General features: G+C 42.2%; 2 protein-coding genes and 1 long non-coding RNA gene across 8 annotated transcripts; 1 reads left to right on the forward strand and 2 right to left on the reverse strand.

Annotated features, from left to right (window-relative positions):
• Positions 1-3627: 3627 nt before the first annotated feature.
• On the reverse strand, positions 3628-12033 carry LOC100844189 (F-box protein At5g03100). Of its 6 annotated transcripts, none has more exons than XR_002965633.1 (7): positions 11501-12025; positions 7601-9460; positions 6345-6465; positions 5279-5522; positions 4387-5126; positions 4158-4285; positions 3628-4073 (listed from the first exon to the last, which is right to left on the reverse strand). XR_002965633.1 is itself a non-coding variant. In XM_014901478.2 (7 exons), the coding sequence occupies exons 2-7, from the start codon at positions 7693-7695 to the stop codon at positions 3894-3896; spliced, it is 1533 nt and encodes a 510-aa protein (XP_014756964.1). In that variant the 5' UTR covers positions 7696-7761; positions 11501-12019; the 3' UTR covers positions 3628-3893. The 6 variants fall into 6 exon arrangements, 5 of the variants coding, with proteins under 5 accessions (XP_014756964.1, XP_024318193.1, XP_024318192.1 ...); XM_014901478.2 differs by having other exon boundaries at positions 4158-4310; positions 7601-7761; positions 11501-12019; XM_024462425.1 differs by having other exon boundaries at positions 4158-4310; positions 4387-4835; positions 11501-12019.
• A 2509-nt stretch (positions 12034-14542) lies between these two features.
• Positions 14543-19265, forward strand: LOC100843580 (alpha-soluble NSF attachment protein). Its single transcript, XM_003573609.4, has 9 exons — positions 14543-14833; positions 15589-15638; positions 15735-15807; positions 16365-16444; positions 16648-16799; positions 17999-18158; positions 18239-18286; positions 18499-18579; positions 18916-19265. The coding sequence occupies exons 1-9, from the start codon at positions 14689-14691 to the stop codon at positions 18994-18996; spliced, it is 870 nt and encodes a 289-aa protein (XP_003573657.1). The 5' UTR covers positions 14543-14688; the 3' UTR covers positions 18997-19265.
• A 1604-nt stretch (positions 19266-20869) lies between these two features.
• LOC112271933 lies at positions 20870-21271 on the reverse strand. The gene is made up of 2 exons (XR_002965487.1): positions 21122-21271; positions 20870-21033 (listed from the first exon to the last, which is right to left on the reverse strand). It is a non-coding gene; the product is annotated as an uncharacterized LOC112271933 (long non-coding RNA).
• Between the last annotated feature and the right edge of the window lie 664 nt (positions 21272-21935).

A 21935-nucleotide genomic window follows, 5' to 3' on the forward strand; every position in this document is an offset into this window, starting at 1 on the left:
TTGGAGCGGTGGATGGCCTCGCACATGTCGATGGTGAACTCCTCTGCTCGGCACAAATCCTCCAGGAACGCCATCCTCTTGGACCTCGCCGGGGCCTCGTTGACCGCCTCGTCGTCCTCGCGGACGAGCGAGCGGCTGACGGCCGTCTCCTCCCTCGCCCGGTCCTGAGTTTCCCGACGGATGTCGTTGAGGATGAGGGTGATCCAAGACTCCTTCTTGGCCCACTCGATGGGGTCCTTATCCTCATCGGATATCAGTTGATGTCCCATGTGGAGTCATCGTCGTCAGTTGGCGGCAGCATCTCGCCGACCTAGGGTTGCCGGAAATGGTGGAGGCGGCGGAGGATGCAGGGTGGGGGAGGAGTCTTGAACCTCCATTTCTTATCGGTGACGAGGGAATGACCCATCGGGTCCTCACCTTTAGTATACCTGCTACGGCCCAACAGGAGGCCCACTCGGAGGCCTACTATAATCCGTGAAGCCTAACTACCCAGGCTTGCGGCTCAAGACAAGAAGAGATAAGGAAACTAAATCAGGATTTATCTCTAATTGTAACCAACCCAGACTCTACGCCCGAGACCTAGCCTCCTATATAAAGGACTAGGAGGGGGAGCCGGGGAGGAGATCCTATTCTCTGATGGACAGATTCAGACGGATCCAATCTGCGCACCAGAACCTCTCCCATACACGCCTCCATGGCAGCCTTGTACTCTCTCCATCAATACAGATCAGACAAGCAGGACGTAAGGGTAATACCTTCCGAGGGCCCTGAACCTGGGTAAATCGTGTCCCCTGTGTCCTTGTTAGCCGATGGAATCGCCAACACACACCCGTGCTCTCCCTACTCGAAAGACCTCTAGTTTGGGTATGCCGAGGTAGCCCCTCGTCAATCAGTCTAGGTCGACGAAGATGGACGCAGCGACGGTGGAGGCGGATTTGGGCGGTGGCGGAGGGGGTTTCGCGGCGGCAGTGCGTTTGGCCTGGGAACCGAAAAGCCCCCCTCTAAAGTGTAGATATACATGCTTCGGAGGTGGCGTTTCGGTTCCCCGAAAAGATTTTTCTGGGCCAGGCCAGTTTTCGTTGGCTGATCGGGCCATTTTTTGGACCAAAACTGAATACCGAGTTCGGGCCGCCCCAGTTCGGTATCTGCTAGAGATGCTCTTAGATGCTTTTGCTGCTCTAAATGTTTGCTCTAATGTTTTGTGGTCATCTCTGCTTGGCAATTCCTAGCCGGTTGTTTTGGCCTTTATTTTGCTGGGCTAGTTTTAGCCGGAGAATGTTGCTTTGCGTAGTTGTCCTTCATGTGCTGAACATCTATTGTAAGACATTTGTTTCATTTTCAATGAAAATGGAACAGGACGGGCGCCTTTGGTTCTAAAATATAGTTCACTCGATATAAAAAGCAAAAGCTGTCATTTCAAAATTTAAAGGATGCCGTTTGGGGTGGTGGGGAGAAGGGGCTGCTAGGGTTTAGGGCTTTGAGAATTTGGGGTTAAATGAAATTTTAGTGTCCAAAGCAAAAGCTGCCGTTTCAAAATTGGTGAAATTTGCTCACGAAACTCTTCCTCTCAGCTCTTTGCTCGCAGCCTCGCACACACATTTAGTTCTTAAAACTTGAAGACATAATGGAACCATCTCATATTTGAAGACGATTATTACGTTTAGTGCCTAGAATGGTGATAAAGTGGAATGGAAGTATGGAACCATTTGGTCCTCCAAAAAGAATATTTATGTGATATTCTGGACATCCCATTACTCAAACATATAGGTATCATCTCTATTCACTTCGACAACGGGCTAAAAACTAACTCTGTCTCTGTCTCCCGTCACCATACTCCCCACGTCTCACCCAGATTCTTTGTCTCCTTCGCCTCCCTCCTTGTCTCCTCCATGGTGGTAGTTGCGCTGGCCATTCCCCACAGATTCCGGCCAGCACCACCCCCATAGATACAGAACCTGACCACCCGTTGGCGGCGGTAGGGCCGGTCAGGAGATTAGCCGCGGGCTCGGGAGAGGAGATCGGCGGTGGGCTCAGGAGAGGAGTCCGACGGTTGGTTCAAGAGAGGAAGCCAGGGACAAGGAAAAGATCGAGGACGGCGGCAGGGTTCGGGATAAAAGTCCGACGGGTACTGAAGAGAGCAAGCCGGTGAGGAGTAGCCCGAGGAGACCGGGGAGGGGAAAAGGGAGCCGGCGGTGAGGAGAGGTGGCCGGCGCCGGGGACATGAAGAGAAGGTCGACGACAGGCTGTAGTATTGTCAGCGATGGCAAGTGAAGCCATATGTGTAGTGTATGATTCATTTATTCAAGACCACGTTATACAATGCATGCTTGATCTTTTGCAAACGATGATACACAGTGCGTGTTTGAATTTTTAAAGACAATCATATATGCATTGTATGCTTCATTCGAGATAGGATAAAACTTGCAAGCTGATCAACTGTTTGTGATCAAAATGGAAGTTATATCCCATCGAACAACTTGGGAGAATCTCGAGAGTATGGTGTGATTTCTGTCGTCCTTCTGGAACACCGAGAGCATCGGATACTAGGCCCCAAGCAAAAATCCGATCTTTTTTGAAGTCCCGCCTTCGGTACATAATAAATGTCGGGATTTAGTACAAAGTTTATTGTGGAGTACTAGCAAGCACCACATGTCTTTATCGCCACAGAAATATACGTAAACTACAAAAATTAAAGAGCATGTTGCCCGTCCCCCACACCACCCCCAACCTCCGCGTTTTCTTTTTGGGCAAATTCCTATATGTTTTTTGGGCGAATAACTGCGCAGAGAGAATGTTTGTTTATTCATGCCCTGGTGCTAACACGAATGCAAGCGGATCACATATGTCCTGCTTCTAGGTCAAGTTTCAAATTTTCATGTCGAATTTTGAGCCAATACTTTGAAGTTGCAGGTTCCTAATAGCCTAGAAGCAGAACAGGAATGTGAGATTCTAGGAGAATTCTTGGCTACGGGTTCGTACGAGAGTAATATTCAGCATTATTTCTCATTGTGCAAATAAGCGTGACACTTTGGTTCAGGTTCTCGCCCATCCCACCCCGAATTTGTCTTCCATAAAAGATTGAGGATGGTAGGGGCTGTTGATTTATGTTGGGCAATTTAGCATGCATGAATAATATTCTTTTTCATAGGAAGAACTTAACTTCTCAAACGCATGTCTTATATTTATGCACTCACTGATTGCGTCCTTGGTCTACTATTCTCAATCCAGTATTTGGTCTACTATTCTCAATCCAGTAGATCATCAATTAGATTTGATGGGGGTGCAACAGTTTGCACAAAGTTTCCAAGGACATTTTTACCCACAATAGGTAATTGTCTAGTCCGTGGATTGGACATGTTTAGAAACGGTTTTTTTTTGTAATAAATGAATTTCCGTTTTATAAAATAAAAATAAAACATAAACAGGATTCCAGTTATATCTCTAGCCGCTGACCGGGGCTTCAGAAATTGATGACCGCGAGGAACTCTAAGGTCTAGTCAAGCTGTGGAAAACACCGTTTGCTGCCAGTGACTTGTGAGGCACAGGAGGCAAACATGGTGGCTCACAAGCTGTTGGAGTATTCACATACCATTTGGCTTGATCAGATTATACTGTGAAGTCGAACCGTTTCAGCAATGCATAGTTCCAGTTAAACCTCCTTAAAAAAGATAAGTTGCAATTTATCATAGACCAACACAAATGGGAGCAAGTTTCTCCCACAGCAGTACTACATGCTACAACCAAATCTCTAGCTAGGCTGGGTCTCAGCATGCCAAACCCACAGCTAAAGTGCTATCCTGAAGATACATTCAACTGAGTCGAACGATAAGTTCAGGTCTCTTTGGGCGAACATTCAAATGAGTTTCGATACAGCAACCAAACACATGACACATTTAGTATGTCTTGACATCGATTCGGTCGAGAGATCTTGCGTTGATGCGCAAGATATTCACCAGCACGGGAACCCTCGCATCCCCTTCGGTGCAGTAGATTGTTACCTTCTCAAGGTGCTCAGCAGCAAATGATATTCCCCTGGCTGTTTGAATCGTTTGCTCGTCCTTTTCACAATCTAACTGAAATTTGAGGAGCGGAGTAATTTAGTAAGACTTCATGTCACTAATAAAATAGACATAACAAATACTGGACAATTCAACCACCTTAAGCTTCAGGTTAAGCTTCTCAAGCAAAGGAGAGTGCCGGAGAAAACAAAGTATGGGAGATAAGTTGTTAGAAAGACACCATTCTCCAAGAGAGAGACTTCTTAGATTGATGAACATTGAGCGCCCTGTAGATACTCCATCAAATGCAACCTTCACATATGTCAAACATAATAAGCACATATTTTGAGCACATAAATACTGAGACTTGGGAAGAGATTACCCATACCTGTCTCACTGAAGCTGACAATTCTATGCTTTCGGCATTAGAAAGATCACATAGAGTTACTGCTGAAGGGGTTAGCAGTATGGATTTGGAAGTGCATCTGCATCGAGAGCCTTCAAAGCGTAGTGACACTAGTTTGTGAGTACGGATCAGAAGATGCTTTACAACTGAGCAGTCTATTATTTCCAGAGTCTTCAATGACCTTGATGAAATCTCTGGTAATTCAAGAGTGCTGTCTGCCAACTGCAGATTTTCTAATGATGGGCATGCATGGTTGAGCCGGTGAAAGATACATGTGACTAGGATAACATTAGTAAGCTTTAAGCTTCGCAGATATGAAGAGTGAAACTTGATAATGCCTGGGTTTAAGTAGAAGGGTTCCCATATTTTGTATTCGGTGAATTCGATGGATTTAGCTTTGCGGTTGATAGCATGATCAATCCAAAAGTTTGCTGCAGAAATGGCAAAAGAGTGAAGACGAAGTATGTCCAATGTATCAATACCCCGACATAAAAACAAACTTTCTGCAAACTCATTGAACTTCACTCTGTCCATATTAAAGTGATCAATATTAATATCAAGGCATGGTGCTGAGGTCCATAATGGGCGCCACCTTGGGGATAGCACACTTGTACGCACAACATCCCGTGCTGGCATGAAGGACATGATATGATGGAGTATACTTTCATGAAGGAAGCTAATCCTATCATCACAGCATGACTTCATTTGTTTTCCTGAGGGAACTTGGTAGAACAAAGGGTAGATTAGAGACAAGCAATCACAATTTTGCTATTAGCCGTGTGATTGATGAGATAAGTGACTCGAGGAAAAGATGTGAATGATGTAAGCAGTAAACACAATTGTGAAGGGACATATACTTGTTATGTGAACTTACCACAAGACGACACTTCCGGAAGGTTCCTCCGTGCCGGATTGATTTTATTCTGTTCATCACTAGAACTTTGTCGCAGAAGCATTTCAGCTGAGGACTCAATCATTTGAGGCCTGGAAGGTTGCTTCTGTTCCATCTTTTCTGGTAAAGCCAACTGAAATAAAGATGTCCGAAGCTTAACTCGATCATGTGGCACAATGGTCTCCAAATAAGTCAATCTCTTGGATGCCTTATCATTATAATCAACCTGAGCACAAAACACACAATAAATTTTTAGTCTGCGGTCCTTAATAGACCGTTCTTCAGATGCTTGAGGGATGAATATTGTAAATCACTTGCATCCTATGAAATGCAATACGAGTACTCTAAGCAGGAAAGGATATAAAAGAAAACATAATGGACTTCACAAGAAATAAAAACATGAAAGTTGATTCGAGAGTGAACTTTCATATGATGACTAGTTCAAAATATTTTTCCGTGAATGCACACAACTACAGAACATTTGCATATAATTTCATTGCTAGGTAGGGAGGGTTTGAAACAAGAACAATAAACAGAAGCTCATGCCCGCTGTGCTCCAGACCTGTGCTTCGTCCTTCATAGTTGGGCGCAATGGATTTATACATGTCAGGCACTCTAGGGTCGAGCAATAGCTTTTTTTTTTCGGAAGAGCACTAATACTTTTTTTTGCAGAAAAACAATATCTTCACTTGTCTGTCAACCTGACTTCAGCACTGGTTGAGCCAGAGCAGACTAAGGGTTGCTTATGGAGTGTATCCACATTATCATCGATATCCCACGTGCCCTTTTATAAAATAGGAACCAGCCGTCGTTACTGAGTGGAAGGCCGGCTGTTGTTGACTTGTTGTCACTGACTACCGTGAAAGAGCATATAATTAACTCTGGAGTCTCTCTAACTCTTGAAGCCCCTTTCCGACCAGGTCATGTGATACGCTGGTCAGCTTTGGAAATTCGTACTACCAGAAGCATTTGTGCCCTAAGCTTTAGCATAACTATCAGCATATCAACACCCACAGAAAAGCAATGAAGATTAAAGAAGGGAACATACCAGGTTAGCAGCTATTACGAAAATCCTCTGCTCTAGTCTGGCTGCAACTTCGGGAAGATCAATCAATGTTTCATGCTGATGCTGATCATATTGTGACAGTATCCGCACCAGAGCCCAAAAACTGTGCAGATAAATTAACTAAATGAGAAATGTGATACATCTTATATATGCACTTTCAAGTTCAAACATTAGCACTAAAAACTGGTAACATATGATGTGCACTGAGTGAGAATCAAGGGCACATAGAGTATGTGTATAAGGAAGACCTGTAAGTTGCAGACATTTTCGACAAAAAGCTTAATGGAGTTAAGGAGATATATACGCAAACCGTACAACTAGTAGCCAAGTGCTATCATATAGGTCACTTATTAAAGTCAAATATCCAGAGGAAAAGGTTTGTAGGTACCATGTAATAGATCAGGACAATTTCTATTTTCAATAGAATATGTGGTATGAGAGAAAACAAGTATAAGAGGCTATACAACAAAATCAACAGATAAAGATGTGAAAAATTATCAATGGTAAAATCATATGATGTTATTGTCTCTTAATGCAAATTTGAAGAACTCTCTGTATGCTATCGGTCTACCACCTCAAATTTCACACATCGTGTCTGTTGATTTAATAGAAATGTAAGTGTTTTCCTTAAATACAAGCAACTCAGTTTACATTACGCTCGAGTATTTTAGAGAAAACAAAACAGTGACAAAAATAACAAAATGCAGAAGAAGAGCACCGAAGCAGTTTTGGAAAATAACCCCTTCATAAACAAAACATTCTCTTTCAGTAGTAATCAATCTCCAACCACAGAATCTTTCTTGATTCAGAGTATGATGACAGATAAGCATGATCCACACTAAGAATAGAAGCTCATACTAGTACAAGCCTTCTGAATTTGTCTATTCAACACAAGAAAGAACAGTGCTATTCAGTTTTCACAAATGAGTCCTGAAAAAGCAATGCCAGGAAGGTTGCAAACAACAACACCACAAGATCCTAAAGCAAAATAACCTGTGGCTCTAATCAAAATCAATGATTAATCGACATCTCCTCCACTTCTAGATCTTAAGGACGAACTTCATAAATGGTTAAATATGCTATCAACCTCACAACACCCTAGTTTACCAGTGATAGATGATGCCCAAGAGCAAGTAGAAACCAATATCACAAACAAAACAGTGGAGATCTGAAATGCCAGCAGGAGCTAATAAATCAAACAACCAAGGAATACAGGGAACAAGAAAGGGGGAACTCACAACTTAGAGACGTAGAACAACCGATTCCCTATCATGATTTGGGACCTCCAGTTGTCTGCTTCGACAACACCTCCTCCATCGAAAACTACCTCCATGGCACCCACTATCAGAGAATGGAAATTATGTAGTTTCTATTCCGGAATGATTCGGTCGAGAAGTTCCTGGATGTGAGAAATATGGGTTGCTTCTAGGGGTTGCATCCAACATTGGAGAAAGATATTTGTAGCCACACAAGTAACTGCTTTTGTTCTCTTAAACAAACAAAATACCATTATGTGGTATGTGCCAGATCCAGCTCACACAAGTAACCGCATCTTCTTAAACAATAGTTTCTCTCCTTTTTTATTCCTACCCTGACGGGTGCATGGTTTCACTTTTACAGAAAGTGAAATGTGGTATTGGATTTCTAGTTATTTCTATAAGCTGGGCCCATTGGACCAATAGTCTGCCCGAAATGATTTATTCCTCTATGTGAGGCGAGCACTTCTCCACCATGTGATCCTACTGTCCTCGAGCGTGGCCTCACACCAAGTAATCTTGATTACTTTATTGTAGAACTCGCAACCGTGCATTCTGACCACCATTGATCTTGTTGTCGACGCGCCCTTTGTGCATGACAGGTCCAATGCTTCCGTTACCCAGCGCACTTTGGCATTTTTTTATGCCATCAAAGTATGATTAGGCGCACGCCGTGCCTCCTCACGTGCCCTGATGCAACGAAGCTGTAGCTTTGAGACGTGGGTCATGACTGACGTTTTTGTTCGTGTGGGACTTGGCCCTCACACGGCTTAGCGCCAAGCCACACCCTTCTGGCCGGGTGGGCCTTGACCTTTCACGAGACACGTGAGCGCCAAGGCCCGCACGACCATTAGGTTGTGGCCTGGCACTAAGCAACATGAGGGTGACGACGGCCCACACAACCAGAAGGGTTTAGGGTGTGTCCTGGCCCACACCTAAAAGATGGAGCTTCGTCACATTAAGGCATTGGACTCATGATGAGGCAGGGACGTGTGCCAAGTCACACTTTGATGGCATTGGGCCAGAGTGCCAAATTGGGCTGACCAACGGAACTATTGGACCTAGCATGCGCTAAAAAAAAGGAAGTGTTGACAACAAGATCAATGGTGTTGACAACAAGATCAATGATAAAGTGATCAAGACTACGTGGGGCAAAGACAGACTACATGGAGGGAAACACTGCGATGGTAGGGCCACATGGTGGAGAAACGCACGCCTCATGTATAGGAATAAATCATTTGGGCATTCTATTGGTTGAATGGGCTAGTTTACATATATGGCTAGAAATTCAGTACCATATTTCACCTTATGTGAGTAAAATCATGCACCTGTCAATATAAGCAAAAAGATGACAAACTATTGAGAAACAATGTGAACTGGATCTAACACGTACTACCTAATGAATTTTGTTTGTTTTTAGAAAGATGCGGTTACTTGTGTGGCCACAAGTAGCTCTCTCCATTGTGGAACATGCCAACCCGAGGATCAGCCCATAGTACTCATATCCACGAACTTCTCTTGGACCACCACAAACCTAAGTGAATCATTCCGGAACAGAACTAACAAAATTTCCATTCTGAGATACTGGTACAATGAAGGTGGCATTTGATGGAGGAGGTGTTGGCGGAGCCTACAAAGAGCTCGCAAATCAGGATAGATAAGCGTTGGTTCTACATCTCAGCGCTGTGAGCTCTGCCTCTATTCTTCCCTGTATTCCTTGGTTCGAATCATTAGTTGTTTGGTAGTTCATCATTCCACTGGCATTTTAAATTCCCACCGTCCCAAACTTCGGAGTTGTCAGCTTGAGAGCAGACTTCACCTTGTCTATGAAGTACTTCAGATCTAAACGTGGAGGGATGTTGATTAATCTCGTATTTTGATTGAATTCACGGGTTACTCTGCTTTAGGATCTTGTGGTAATAATTGTTTGAAACATTGCCAATATTGGCTTTCTAAGACTTATTTGTGAAACTGAAAACAAAATGGTATGTTTCTTTCTTGTGTTGAATATAGATATATTCAGAACAACGATAGGCTAGTACCAGTATGAGCTTCTCTTCTTTGTGTGGATTATGCTTATCCATCACCATACTCAGAATCAAGAACGATTATGCGGTTGGTGATATCATACCGGTGATAGAAGATTTTTGTGTTATGAAGGAGTTATTTTCGATAATTGCTTCGGTGTTGTTCCTCTGTTTTTTGTCACTGTTGTTTTCTCTAAAATACTCAGGTACAATGTAAACTAAGCTTGATGTATTTAAAGAAAACACATATATTTCTATTAAATAGACAGAAATGCTGGGTGAAATTTTGAGGTTGCAGACCATGGATAGTTTATCCGATCTTTACCTCCTGATTTTAATCTATAGCCTCTTATACTTGTTTGGGAATGTATCTAGTGAAAACTTCTCTAGGTGCAAATCTGAAAAATTCTTTTCAGCATAGCGGATTGCGTAAGGACACACCAGGTCAAAGGTGGAATTTCAGCCCAGCCACCTTGCAGATCTTGTTTTGTTCGCATTCTCCGACAGTTCAGGGAGACACCGCCTGTGCCATGCTAGATGGCCAACCAAGCTGCGACCCGCTACTCTCATCCTGCGCCAGTTTTCACCCTACCCTAATCGATGTGATCTCCATCCATATAATCCAAGGGGGTGACCAGCGAACAGCGACAACACAACGGCCAGCAAACGACGGCGCGTCCCCTCGCGATAGAAACTAAACATCCACCATTACTGCTCCACCCTCTGATGGAGGTCCTTACCTTGTCCCCCGGCGCAAGCGACACCAGCAATAGCCATCCCTGCATATGAATTTTCTTCCTGTATAGAATGCTGTAGACATTGTGATTATCTGATGTAACTCATCTATGACTGATGTTGATACTGTAAAATTTTATTACTCTGTGAATTACTGATTCACTTTCTTTTGCATATTTTAGTTTCACCGAACGTGGTGTGAATTTCAGTTTCACTGAATTATTGATTCACTTTCTTGTATATTTTTTCTTGGGTGTACTGAAGCTATATGGATTGATGAGAGGAGAATTGATTCTTGAAGTTATTTAGGATTCATTGCAATGATTGATTTCTAAATACAAATAATCTCTAACACCAGGCTCCATTCGGAACCCAAATAACAGAGGCTATGCATCATGAAGAGGTAGAATTTTTCCTCTGAAAAATCAACACCAATAAACACCTCTAGTTGCAACACCTGCACATGCCGCGGATGGGAGAGGAGGAGCAGCTAGGGATTCACGCAGGAGGGACAGTGGCATTGCGCCTGCCGGAGGGCCAATCAGCAGCATGAGCCAGCGATCAGGCTGTTTATCCATGATCCAATGGTCCAGATCTGAAGTTTTCAGATTTGCGCCGGAAATGAGTTTTAACAGGATACGTTCCCTAGTTGTTTTCTCTCATACTTCATATTTTAGTCAAAGCGCATATTGTCCTGATATATCAAATGGCAACTTATAAATCTTTTTCCCTGGATATTTGACTTGAGTTGGTATACAAAACAGTGGCTTACTATATGATAAGAAGATGAAATATGAACTCAAATAAGTCAATGTTTGCATGGCAGACACAAAGAACTTGGAAGAATAAGATTGAGTTCACATGTGAACCAGATATGATCAAGGGGAAGTTATAGAAAAGATCAGTAAATGACCAAGATGAAGTTATAGAACAGGCTAACGCATTAACAGCAAGCAGATAAACAAAGAGGAACAAAGAGTACAATTTCTAGCGACAGCAGCAAGTAGCAAGGATTGAAGTGGTAACCGGTAAACATGAGCTAATAGACCTCTATAAGACTGCAACCTGATATACCTCATGCAGCTCGAATCGAATCGAATCAGCGAGTGTGGAGTCTCACCCAGTAACGCCGGGAGAGCGAGGTATTGTCATCTTCCCAGCCGGCGGCGAAGCGGTCGCCTCTGACGCCGCTCCTCCGAGTACATGTAGATCTGGTCCTCCATACTCCCTCCGCCTCTGTACCCCTGCCCGACGGGGGCACGGCGGCGGGGAGTCCGCGCTGTCGCCGATGGGCGCGTCAGCGGGATTCAGACGGAAGGATGTCTCCCGCCTCGGCGCCGTCGCTGATGGGGACGTCAGCGGGAACCTCGGATCGGATCCCCGACGGAAGGATATGTCCCTCGCCGCCGGCCCGCCGCGCAGTCGCCGATGGGGCCGTCAGCGGGAACCTCATATCTGATGCCGACGGAAGGATATGTCCCGCCGCCGCGCCATTGCCGATGGGCGCGTCAGCTGGAGCCTCATATGGAAGGCTGTGCCCCGCCGCCGCGCCGTCGCCGATGGGGGAGTCTGCGGGAAGCTGCGAGTCCCATGGTGTGAGGCGCTGGGTAGATTTAGGGCGCAGGACCCCGACGCTAGCCTGCTGCCCTGCTGGATTCAATTTTCATCGATTTCGTCAATTTTTAAAACTTCAAGTTCTGCCAATTTTCAGAGATGTCATACTCGCATGGCATTAATTTCTCGGTATTACTAAATCTGAAATTGTACGATACGAATTAGAACTTTTTTTTCTGCAAGTATGGAGGATACTGTACAACATTAAGTATTACCTCCATTTCATAATTCTTGTCTCAAATTTATCTAAAAATAGATGTATCTATTTCTAAAAAGTGTTTAGATACATGTAATATTTCGACAAAAATTATGTAACGGAGGGAGTAAAACATTAGCGTGACTTTTCTCTAATTTTTACTTCAAGATTAAATATACAGTGGTTTTGAGACCGGTCATATGCTAATCCAAAAAGTTAGCAAAACAGAGGTTCAATAGAATGGGGGCCCTACGCCTCCTTGATCTCAGCTAATCCAAAAACTTAGTAAAAAAACAGAGGTTCTGACTTGAATTCCCAATGCTGAGGCGTTCAATGCTTGCAGAAAAAAACTCACATGCAACACCTTTTTCCATTTGAAACATGCCCTTGCAACAAATAACAAAAATCTAACTATACAGCAAATCCCATTTCTTGCAACAAAATGTTAAAACTGGCTAGTAACTCATGCAGCGTGAAAAACCAATGCATGTAGCACAAAAAAAAACTATTATGAAAACACGCATGAAAACAACCCTTGTAGCACATCTCACGTTATCATTGTAACATAATGCCCACATGTACGCAGCAGCACGTCGAAACAATGCACATGACATGCATCCACGAATCCAAATTAAATGGCATGAGTCCTGAACATTAGAGGGCTCCGACTTTGTCGATTCGAAAAATCTTGACAAACCATTTAGCATTGTCAGAATCTTGTTAGTAGCGTTCGTTTCGAGGGTTTCGATCTATCATGTGTTTTAACTTTTATTCTCTGACTAATCTAGGTATCAATAACAATATTGCATAGATAGCTTGGAACAAAATAATCTTATAGAAGTTCCAAGGTGGCCTTGGTTTAGGGACATGCCGCTTTTAACTGCTCTGTATGCCCTATTGGATAAGCGAGTTTGGAGGCTAATTAATTACGCGAACAACTTATGAGTGCATTTTTTTATTTGGGTGCTAATTATACTGTCCCCAAGGCACCATGCTCATCACAATGTTTACCAGCAATGCTTTGCCAATTTGGTGTGGCTTCACATACGGGAATTGAGTGTTTTTTCTAGTGAGAAGGGGGTGGAGTTATTAGAGAAAGGTTTCATAGAAATGAGGAGCAACAGAAAAGGCATTCATTTCTTTTTGATGGGACCTCTGAATTCCTAAGGCCGCTCCCAATGCTTTGTACCTTAAGGCTTAAAGCGTTATATAGGTGTTTAGATACAACATGTGTAATGCCTTGTATCTCAGTGTTGTATCTAAAATGATCATCATCAATACATTTGTGTGAGAAGAAACTTAGCCTTACGTTGGGTTCCATCATAAGAGTCGTTCCTTGCATAAAATGCAACATCGCTATCATTCCTCATCAGTTAGGCCTCTACATCACATCAGCTTTTTTTTCTATGTGACATGCTCTAATCAGGGGCAGAGGCAGGAAAAGAAGATGGGGAGGGCCAGAATAGAAGGGGCGATTTATTAGGGGGGCCAAAGCATAAAAAGTGAAGTAAAATTGGCAAGTTAAATAAAAAATTACAAATCATGGGGGGGGGGGGGGGCAAGGCCCCTGCTGGCCCAGGTCCTACCTCCGCCACTGGCACTAATACTCAGCTACAACATTGAGAGAGGCCTCGTTATTCATCAAATCGCTCGATCACTCCAAAAGAGTAAGCTCGTTTCAATAGGGTGTCGGATTTCCTAGACACTACCGCTTTGCTATCTGAATATCTGTGGCGGTAGGTATCAAGAGGATCGTGAAAATTCTTATTGTCCAGATGAAGACTTTTATCATGTAGCATCCTGAAACATTCGACCAGTTTTCAGCAAGTGCTTATCATTTTGGTTTTTCCCGAACATGTTCTGGCACGCTGATGGTGCTACAAGTACCAACCGAGTGGTGAACCAGTGATCGATCGTTGCAAAAGTGCATTTGGCAACCAGATGTCACCAAAAAGTGACGATTTTGGCCCGAAAACTACATATCAGAGGCGCCGTCTATGAGTAAGAGTAAGAGTAAGAACGGACACCATCTTCACATTTGGGCAAGCTGCAATCTTCATGGGATCGAGAACAAGTTCATTTTTTTCATGCTGTTTGTTCGAAATCAACATCATCATGCGAACTCCCGATGTTGTTGTTGTGTTCATCAAAATCATTATTTAAAGTTGCCCAAAAAAGTCATTATTTTAAAATGTAAAGAATATAATTATTTCCCTAGATCAGTTTTTTCACCAACGCACTACGCGTCCAACCAAGGTTGCTTCACGTGGATCGCTGCCCGACCGGTTCAGCTCGCCACGTCGCACCGTCCAGCCCCGGCTCGGCTCCATCCAACAAACAAACAAACACAAACGGAGGGCGAGAGAGCCCGAGAAACGCAGACATCCGCGTGCGCGTGTTCCCGTTCCCCTTCCTCTCTCCCTTTGGCTTCCTGCTCCTCCCCGCAACAAATCTTGGTCGCCTCGCCGGCGGCACAAGCGACCTCCCCGGCGGCAGCGATGGGGGACCACGAGGCTCGCGGGGACGACATGGAGAAGAAGGCGGAGAAGAAGCTCTCCGGCTGGGGACTCTTCAGCTCCAAGTACGAGGACGCCGCCGACCTCTACGACAAGGCCGCCAACTTCTTCAAGCTCTCAAAGAACTGTGAGTTCCTCGACGGCTCTGTTGCTCCTCCCCGCGCGCCGCCGCTGATCGGCGGATTTATTTACCCCCAGTTCTTATTACGGGCTCTTCCGATTCATGGCGGTCTTCTCCCTTTTTCCTGGGGGCAAGATCTGCCGGTCGATCGGGGCAGGATCGTGACGGCGGACCCGCTGAGGTTAGAAAGGGATCTTTGGGTTGTCGATCTAATGGACCTTCTTCCCAATCTGGTGCTGCTATTAGGTTACCAAGCGCTGTGTTTAGATCATTGACGGATAATTCTATCGACGTGATTTGGAATTTGGACATATTAGAAGCTTTCATAGTTTTGGACGAATTAGTGCTGGAGTACATATGATTGCATGGCGAGGTTTGATTTTGAACTGTTGGAAGGTGCCATGGACTGGATCTGGTGGTGGGCTTGTTCCATCACTATACAGATGCATTTCTCTTTCTAGTTCAGATCAGAATGGTTTGTTGACTACTCTGTGCATTGGTTCCAAGTAGAGGTCTCTGCTAGGAAGGTTCGAACCTGGAATTCACTGTAAGAGTTTAGCCTAGCCTGTAAAATTGGTTGTCTTGTCCCCGTTGTCCGTTGGGCCAGCTCTGATCCGTCTCCAAGGATAAGTTGTGTCATTGAAAACATCGGAGCATGACTACTGCATTTTTTATCTGCATTTATGAGTTTGTTCAGTCAGTTTAATGTCTAAGCACTCATCCTTATTCTCTCAATGATTGCTATCAACTTGGGGTTGCAGGGAATAGAGCTGCATCCGTGTACACCAAGATTGCTAACTGTCATATGAAGGTTTGTTTGGTTATTAGAGGTTATCTTTTATTATCCTGATGAATGATGGAACTGGAATGAGTGTATGCTTATGTTGCTTATTACTGTGCTGGACAGGGTGATAGCAAGCATGAAGCTGCCTCAGCTTATGTGGAGGCTGCAAATTGTTACAAAAAGTTCTCACCTCAAGGTATTTATTTCTACTCCCTCCGATACATAATGAGTGTCTTGGATTTAGTACAAAGAGGGAGTACAATTTATTACTGAGAATGACACATCTCTTTTGCCATTAATACTCTTCGATTTTGTATTTTTGTTTCCATCTAATTCATGCGAAACAGTGAGTTCATTTTTGCTGCACTTCTTTTGATTAAATAACATCTCTTTTGTATTGAACTTGATCATCTTTGGATGTGTTGCTTATACACTTCGACAAGAATGCAACTAAGTAACGTTAGTATCAAAACATTCGAACAAAGTTATATTTAACCTCAACTGACCTGACAAACTAGAAAAGTAAATAAGGAAATGAATTGTCCTTACATAGAGCATAAAGCACTAAGAAGTGATTTATGAAAGCTGTCCATAAGTGAATATATATTTGGTCAGTAAATATTCGTTTATAATTTGGTCATTGTAAATGTTGTATGTCCTTCCGTATGTGTGCCATTTAATGTTCCCTGTAATTTGACTTCTTCTTACTCCAATGTGCTCATTTCCCCCTACAATCGGCTCCATGTTATGCAGAAGCTGCGCAAGCGTTAGACCAGGCTGTTAATCTTTTTTTGGAAATCGGTAGACTGAACATGGCTGCAAGATACTGCAAGGTGAATGTCCATTTGATTTTGTCTGAAAATGGTGATTATCTTCTTTCAGCATGTAGTAATTAACAAATTAATTACATGACAGTCAATATTTTTTTTTCAAGCTTTATGCTCGGATGAGTATTGTCTTTCAAAAGGAAAGACATGCTCTTATTGTATCCTGAAGTGTCATAATTGCCGTGATGTTGAATTTTATGCATTTTCAGGACATTGGTGAGATATATCAGCAAGAACAAGATTTAGAGAAGGCTTCAGATTATATGGAAAGGGCTGCCGATCTTTTTGACAGTGAGGGGCAGACATCTCAATCAAACACCATCAAGCAGAAAGTTGCAGAAATTGCAGCTCAGTTGGAACAGTAAGATTACCTTCATTTGCTTCATATACTTTACCTGATTATATTATGTGATAAGATGTTCTGAGAACCATAAGCTGCATGCAGAAAATGTTATATAGCTGTGTACGCAATGAAGCTTGCACAATCTTGCTGCTTTATGTTTTGTTCTAACTTCTAACGATAAAGTAGGTTATGGCTCAAAGATATGTACTTCTATTTCGTGATTTATGTTTCCTTAGGATAGGATCGTTCAGTTCCTGTGTATATGTTCAGAAAATAAATGTGGTTCTAATTAGTTGGATATGGATGATGGTAACTGATGCGTTGTGTTTTTTGGCTTCTGCTTCTTATAGTTTTACAGATAGATATTCTGACAGATGATGTGTTTGGTTATTGGGTAGGTGGGTTACTGGTAGCAGTTGGAATAGGAACTTAATAAGTATTGTTGTGACATTATTTTACTAATTCGAATGCCCTGTTCATTTAACAATCTGTGCTTGTATGTGAGAGTGCACACGATTAATGATTTTTGAGCTGTCACATTTGTGGATGTTGAAAAAATCCTGAAAATTTCATAGATGTGCAACATGATACATCATGTGGACCCGCAAACCATTATGCAAAAATATGATCAAATGTGTGCTATCCATTATGGCAAAAGACTTAACCTGTCTTTTGAAGAGGGAAGCTGCAAGTCTGCAACCTCCTGTCTATTTTGTACAGCGCATCTTTTTGCAATTTTTCTCAGGTGCACATGTTCAATCATCTTGCACGTCTATGATGTTTTTGGCATTCTTGTAGATGCACAAGTACGCAATTTGAAATTGTTTGCGTTCTACCATTCAAGCGAAAAATCTGCAGTATTTGCCTAGTCTTTCTGTACTACACTCAATGCAAAGTACAGAAATCCTAGAGCAAGTGCTGCTAGCATGTTATTAACGGATCTTTGCAGATCATCCCCGATAGTTTTTTTGCTACAGCATTTATTTTTGTTTTCTTCTGTGCTCTGGAAATAAGATGTTCTTATTTCTCAAGAGAAATATTTATTGTTTTCAAATTAGCATCCTGATGTAGTAATTATGAGCAGGCTGTAGATATTAATCTATATAATACTTTTATCATTTATTGACTTCTGTTATGATTATGTAGTTAACTCATTGCGTGTCATGCAGGATTACACTTTTAGTGCTGTTTCTCATGGCAATCTCTATTTTTTTTAGGTACCCAAAGGCAACTGAGATTTTTGAAGCAATTGCTCGTCAATCAATCAATAACAATCTTCTGAAGTATAGTGTCAGAGGCATCCTCCTTAATGCAGGCATTTGCCAACTTTGTAGAGCTGATCCTGTTGCTATACAAAATTCATTAGAGCGATACCAGGTGTATATTGTTTTGTTCAAATCTCAACCAGTTATTTTGTGCCATTGCTTCATTTCTAAAGTTGTTTTACCATGTTGCAGGAAATTGATCCGACTTTCTCAGGAACTCGTGAATACAAACTTTTAGCTGTATGATACAACACTTATCTGCCTTTCTATTGCAATGCTTTTCACTCCTTGTGTTATTTGCATGTCCTGGCTTTAAAGCACATTTATCTATTGGTTATCATGAAATATATTCTTAAAAGGAAATGGCTTGCTTGAATTAGCCCATCACCAGCCACATAAATGCCTTTTCCTTATCTGAAGTAGCTTATCGTGAACCGGGATTTTCATTGTAGGATCTTGCTGCATCAATGGACGAGGGAGATGTTACCAAATTTACTGATGCCATCAAGGACTTTGATGGCATGACACGTCTGGTATGGTACTTGTAACCTACTGTATCTTTTTGTCTTGTATTCTGGTATGTGTGTCATATCTATGGCAATGCATTCTGCAAGTTTATGATTCGTAACCATATGTCATTCATTCGACTCAAACTACAAACTTATGCCATGGTAAGCTACTAAGTTATGTATTTATGCTAAAGGTATACTAAGTTTTTTGTATTAAATTAAAGTTGTTCTGTGACTCATCATGAGTTGTTTCTGCAAATTCGCCTATTGTTTTGACATTGCAACATTGCTTTTAACGAGATAGTTGCACACACACATAGTTGGCTCCTACCTCATCTAACGCAAGGATTCTTTGTTCAGGATCCTTGGAAAACGACACTGCTGCTGAGGGCAAAGAATGAGCTGAAGAAACAGGAGGAGGATGAGGATGACCTAACCTAAGCCTAGTTGTAAGAATCGTTTCATTATTCAATATGGTTTGATTTATGCCTCTGTTTATGTTGGAGGTCCATATAATGGGCATGATGAGATTGACCGTTTGGTTGTATAGAATTTCAGTTCCAAATACCATGTTGGCTGTCATGTATTGTGTTCTGTCACCACTTAGTTTGCCGTCCGAAAGCAAATTAAGACCATACGCTTGTTGCTGGTATCCTTGTGTATCATGTACTGTTTCAGTCCTTCGAGAATTGAGACTTTCTTTGTTTCAATCCTTCGAGACCCTATTTACTTTAGTAGTATCTGATTACACTAATTTACTAACTGTGCTAAATGTGCTAACTGAAACGGGAACTCGCAGAAATTGTTGTCGTTACAACATGCAAATGTGCTCAATGAAATTGAGACTAGCAGAAATTGGTATCGTGACAAAATGGAAGTGTATTATTACAACAGTGCCACTAGCTTTATATCGTCTGACACTCCCTCGAATTTCTGTGTCTCTTAAGGTCCACTCAACCTTCATCCAACAAACCCTGGGAATGAAGGGGTTCGAGTATCAATGGTGTTTGTTGGATTGAAGTCTCTGCAGGGGATTGTCCGTACTAAAGTTAATGATGATATAGTGACGGATATGTTAGCCATTTCAATCGAGCGTGTGCCATTTTAATTGAGCGTGCTAAAGAGGATGGCCAGGTGAATGGACTGATCCCTCGCTTAATGGAGCTGACGATAAGTTTTCATGGACTATGATATCGATTAGGCCAAAAATACGAAGCTCTTGTTATGTGTTCTTGAGCAAACATCGGATCTTAAAATTACTCCCTTCGTTCCATACTCAAAACCATCTTTATGTAAAAATCTTAAAACCGTACCAATCTTTATGATACAGAGGAAATAACATTTACGAGTGATATATTTCTTTTTTCGTTAAGACGCTGAGGTAGAGGATCAATATACCCAACTATTTGGCCGTGGGATTGGCTCCTTTCCATTTTGATTTCTCAGGATCCCAATTCATCTCAGAAAATTGCTGAATAAATAGTGGAAAGGGGTCGAAGATTGCTTCGAGAAGAAGCTTAGAAAGCTCCTTTCATATGGCGACCTAACGCCAGACCTTCTGGTGACGCTAACGCGATCTCGCCTCGCCGTGCTAACCGTCCATCATTTGCTCCGGACGATCGAGTAGCCAAGAAAATCCAAAGCTGGGACTAGGCGGTAGCTTTGATGTGACCGTTTTCCTAGCCCTGTGCTCTGCACGTCTTGTCCTGCCTGGCTGCCTCCACGTCCCACGTGCTTTTCATTTTTTTTCTCTTCTCCCTGCTTTCTTCTTCTCTGACACGGCACAAACTTCTTTTTTAATCTTATTTATCCTTAGCTCATGGAAGCTCAGGTCTTACATGAAAATATATTTTATCAGTTTTTAAGTACCTCGTCAAAAAAAAATTCAAGATTGTGTACATCAATGTCATGTACCACAAAAAGAAATCACAGTACCGACATCTACCTTGTCAATATTTTGTAGTACATTATGATACATCATGTACCAAGGAAAAATCATAATATATGTCATTGGTATATGATATACGAATGGTATATGTCATTACTATATGGTATGTGAATGGTATATGGTATACAAATGGTATATGTACTTCACTATGTACCCCTGTACTTCACTATGTACACGCTGGTTGCATAGAGGTACATGTGTTGTATGAAGTGTTTCATTTGAACTATAAATCTCAACCGGCAAATTATATTAAAAGTACTCTTGCAAATCTGTGCACAATGTACTGAACACCACGCATCCTTTCTTTCCCAAAGTAAGAAATTATGTACTCCAAATCAAAATGATTACTCCAAACAAATCAGTACGTACCAAACATACAAGTTTTCCATTCATGGAGAAATAAAGTCAATATCAAGCATGATGTAAGTGAACAAATAGCCAAACCATCAAATATAAAAAGAAATATCCGCCATTTCGTTGTCCCCTCGGACTATTAAAGCGAGACTAGCACTGCATATGGTTCCATGGATCTACAAAACAAAAACTTAGGTACCGAAGAAAATAAACAATGCGAGAGAAAAAAAAAATCAAGATGTACATGGAGTACCTCCTTCGTACCTGGGTGGCAACAACAAATCGAACAGCCAATTTGGTACCAAGAAGTTGGAGCGCAAGATTTTATAAATCGATGGAACCGAGTTTTGAGGTTGTGCTGCCTTTGCGGAAGGAACACTTGGAGAGGAAAAAGACGATGAGATATTTTTTTCTCTCTCCTCTCACCATCCACTCACAGTTAATGTGCCTGACCCTTATGTCTAATCACTCTGCCCCTCCCTCCCCCCCATCCCGACGCCCACATGTCTTGCCAAGCTACGACTAGACGGATGGGACATATTAATTCGGTAACCAATTAGCTAGTCCATTTCCAAACATCTCCAGCACGAATCCAGATGCACCATCCAATGGTTACGAAGCTACGGCGAGATAACGTTATCAGTACAGCCTCTGCGTTAGCGACCTAACGCTAGTTAATGATGTCCTATCTTGCTTTGATGTTTATGCTATCCTTTTTTGAGGTCATGGGCTTATTTGTTGAGAGGGGACAAATATGTAACCATTTGAAAATATAGGCCTAAATTAGAGAAATGGGGGGAAATGCTTAGCATTATTGGGGACAATCTCATATTTCATGAACAAAATACAAGAAGATTTAAAAGTTAAGTGGGGCACTTGCCCCCACAACCATGAACGTGGGTCCGCCCCTGGATTTTATTACTTTTCATGTTCTGAGATTTACAGATGATCACAAATTACGAGCTTATTGGAATGTACTCCCTCCGATTCTAAATTGTTGTCGAAATATTACATGTATCTAGATACTTTTTAAGAATAGAACATTCATATTTAGACAAATTTGAGTCAAGAATTTTGA

Source organism: Brachypodium distachyon, chromosome 3 (genome assembly GCF_000005505.3).
Source record: "Brachypodium distachyon strain Bd21 chromosome 3, Brachypodium_distachyon_v3.0, whole genome shotgun sequence".
In the NCBI taxonomy this organism is placed as follows: Eukaryota; Viridiplantae; Streptophyta; class Magnoliopsida; order Poales; family Poaceae; genus Brachypodium; species Brachypodium distachyon.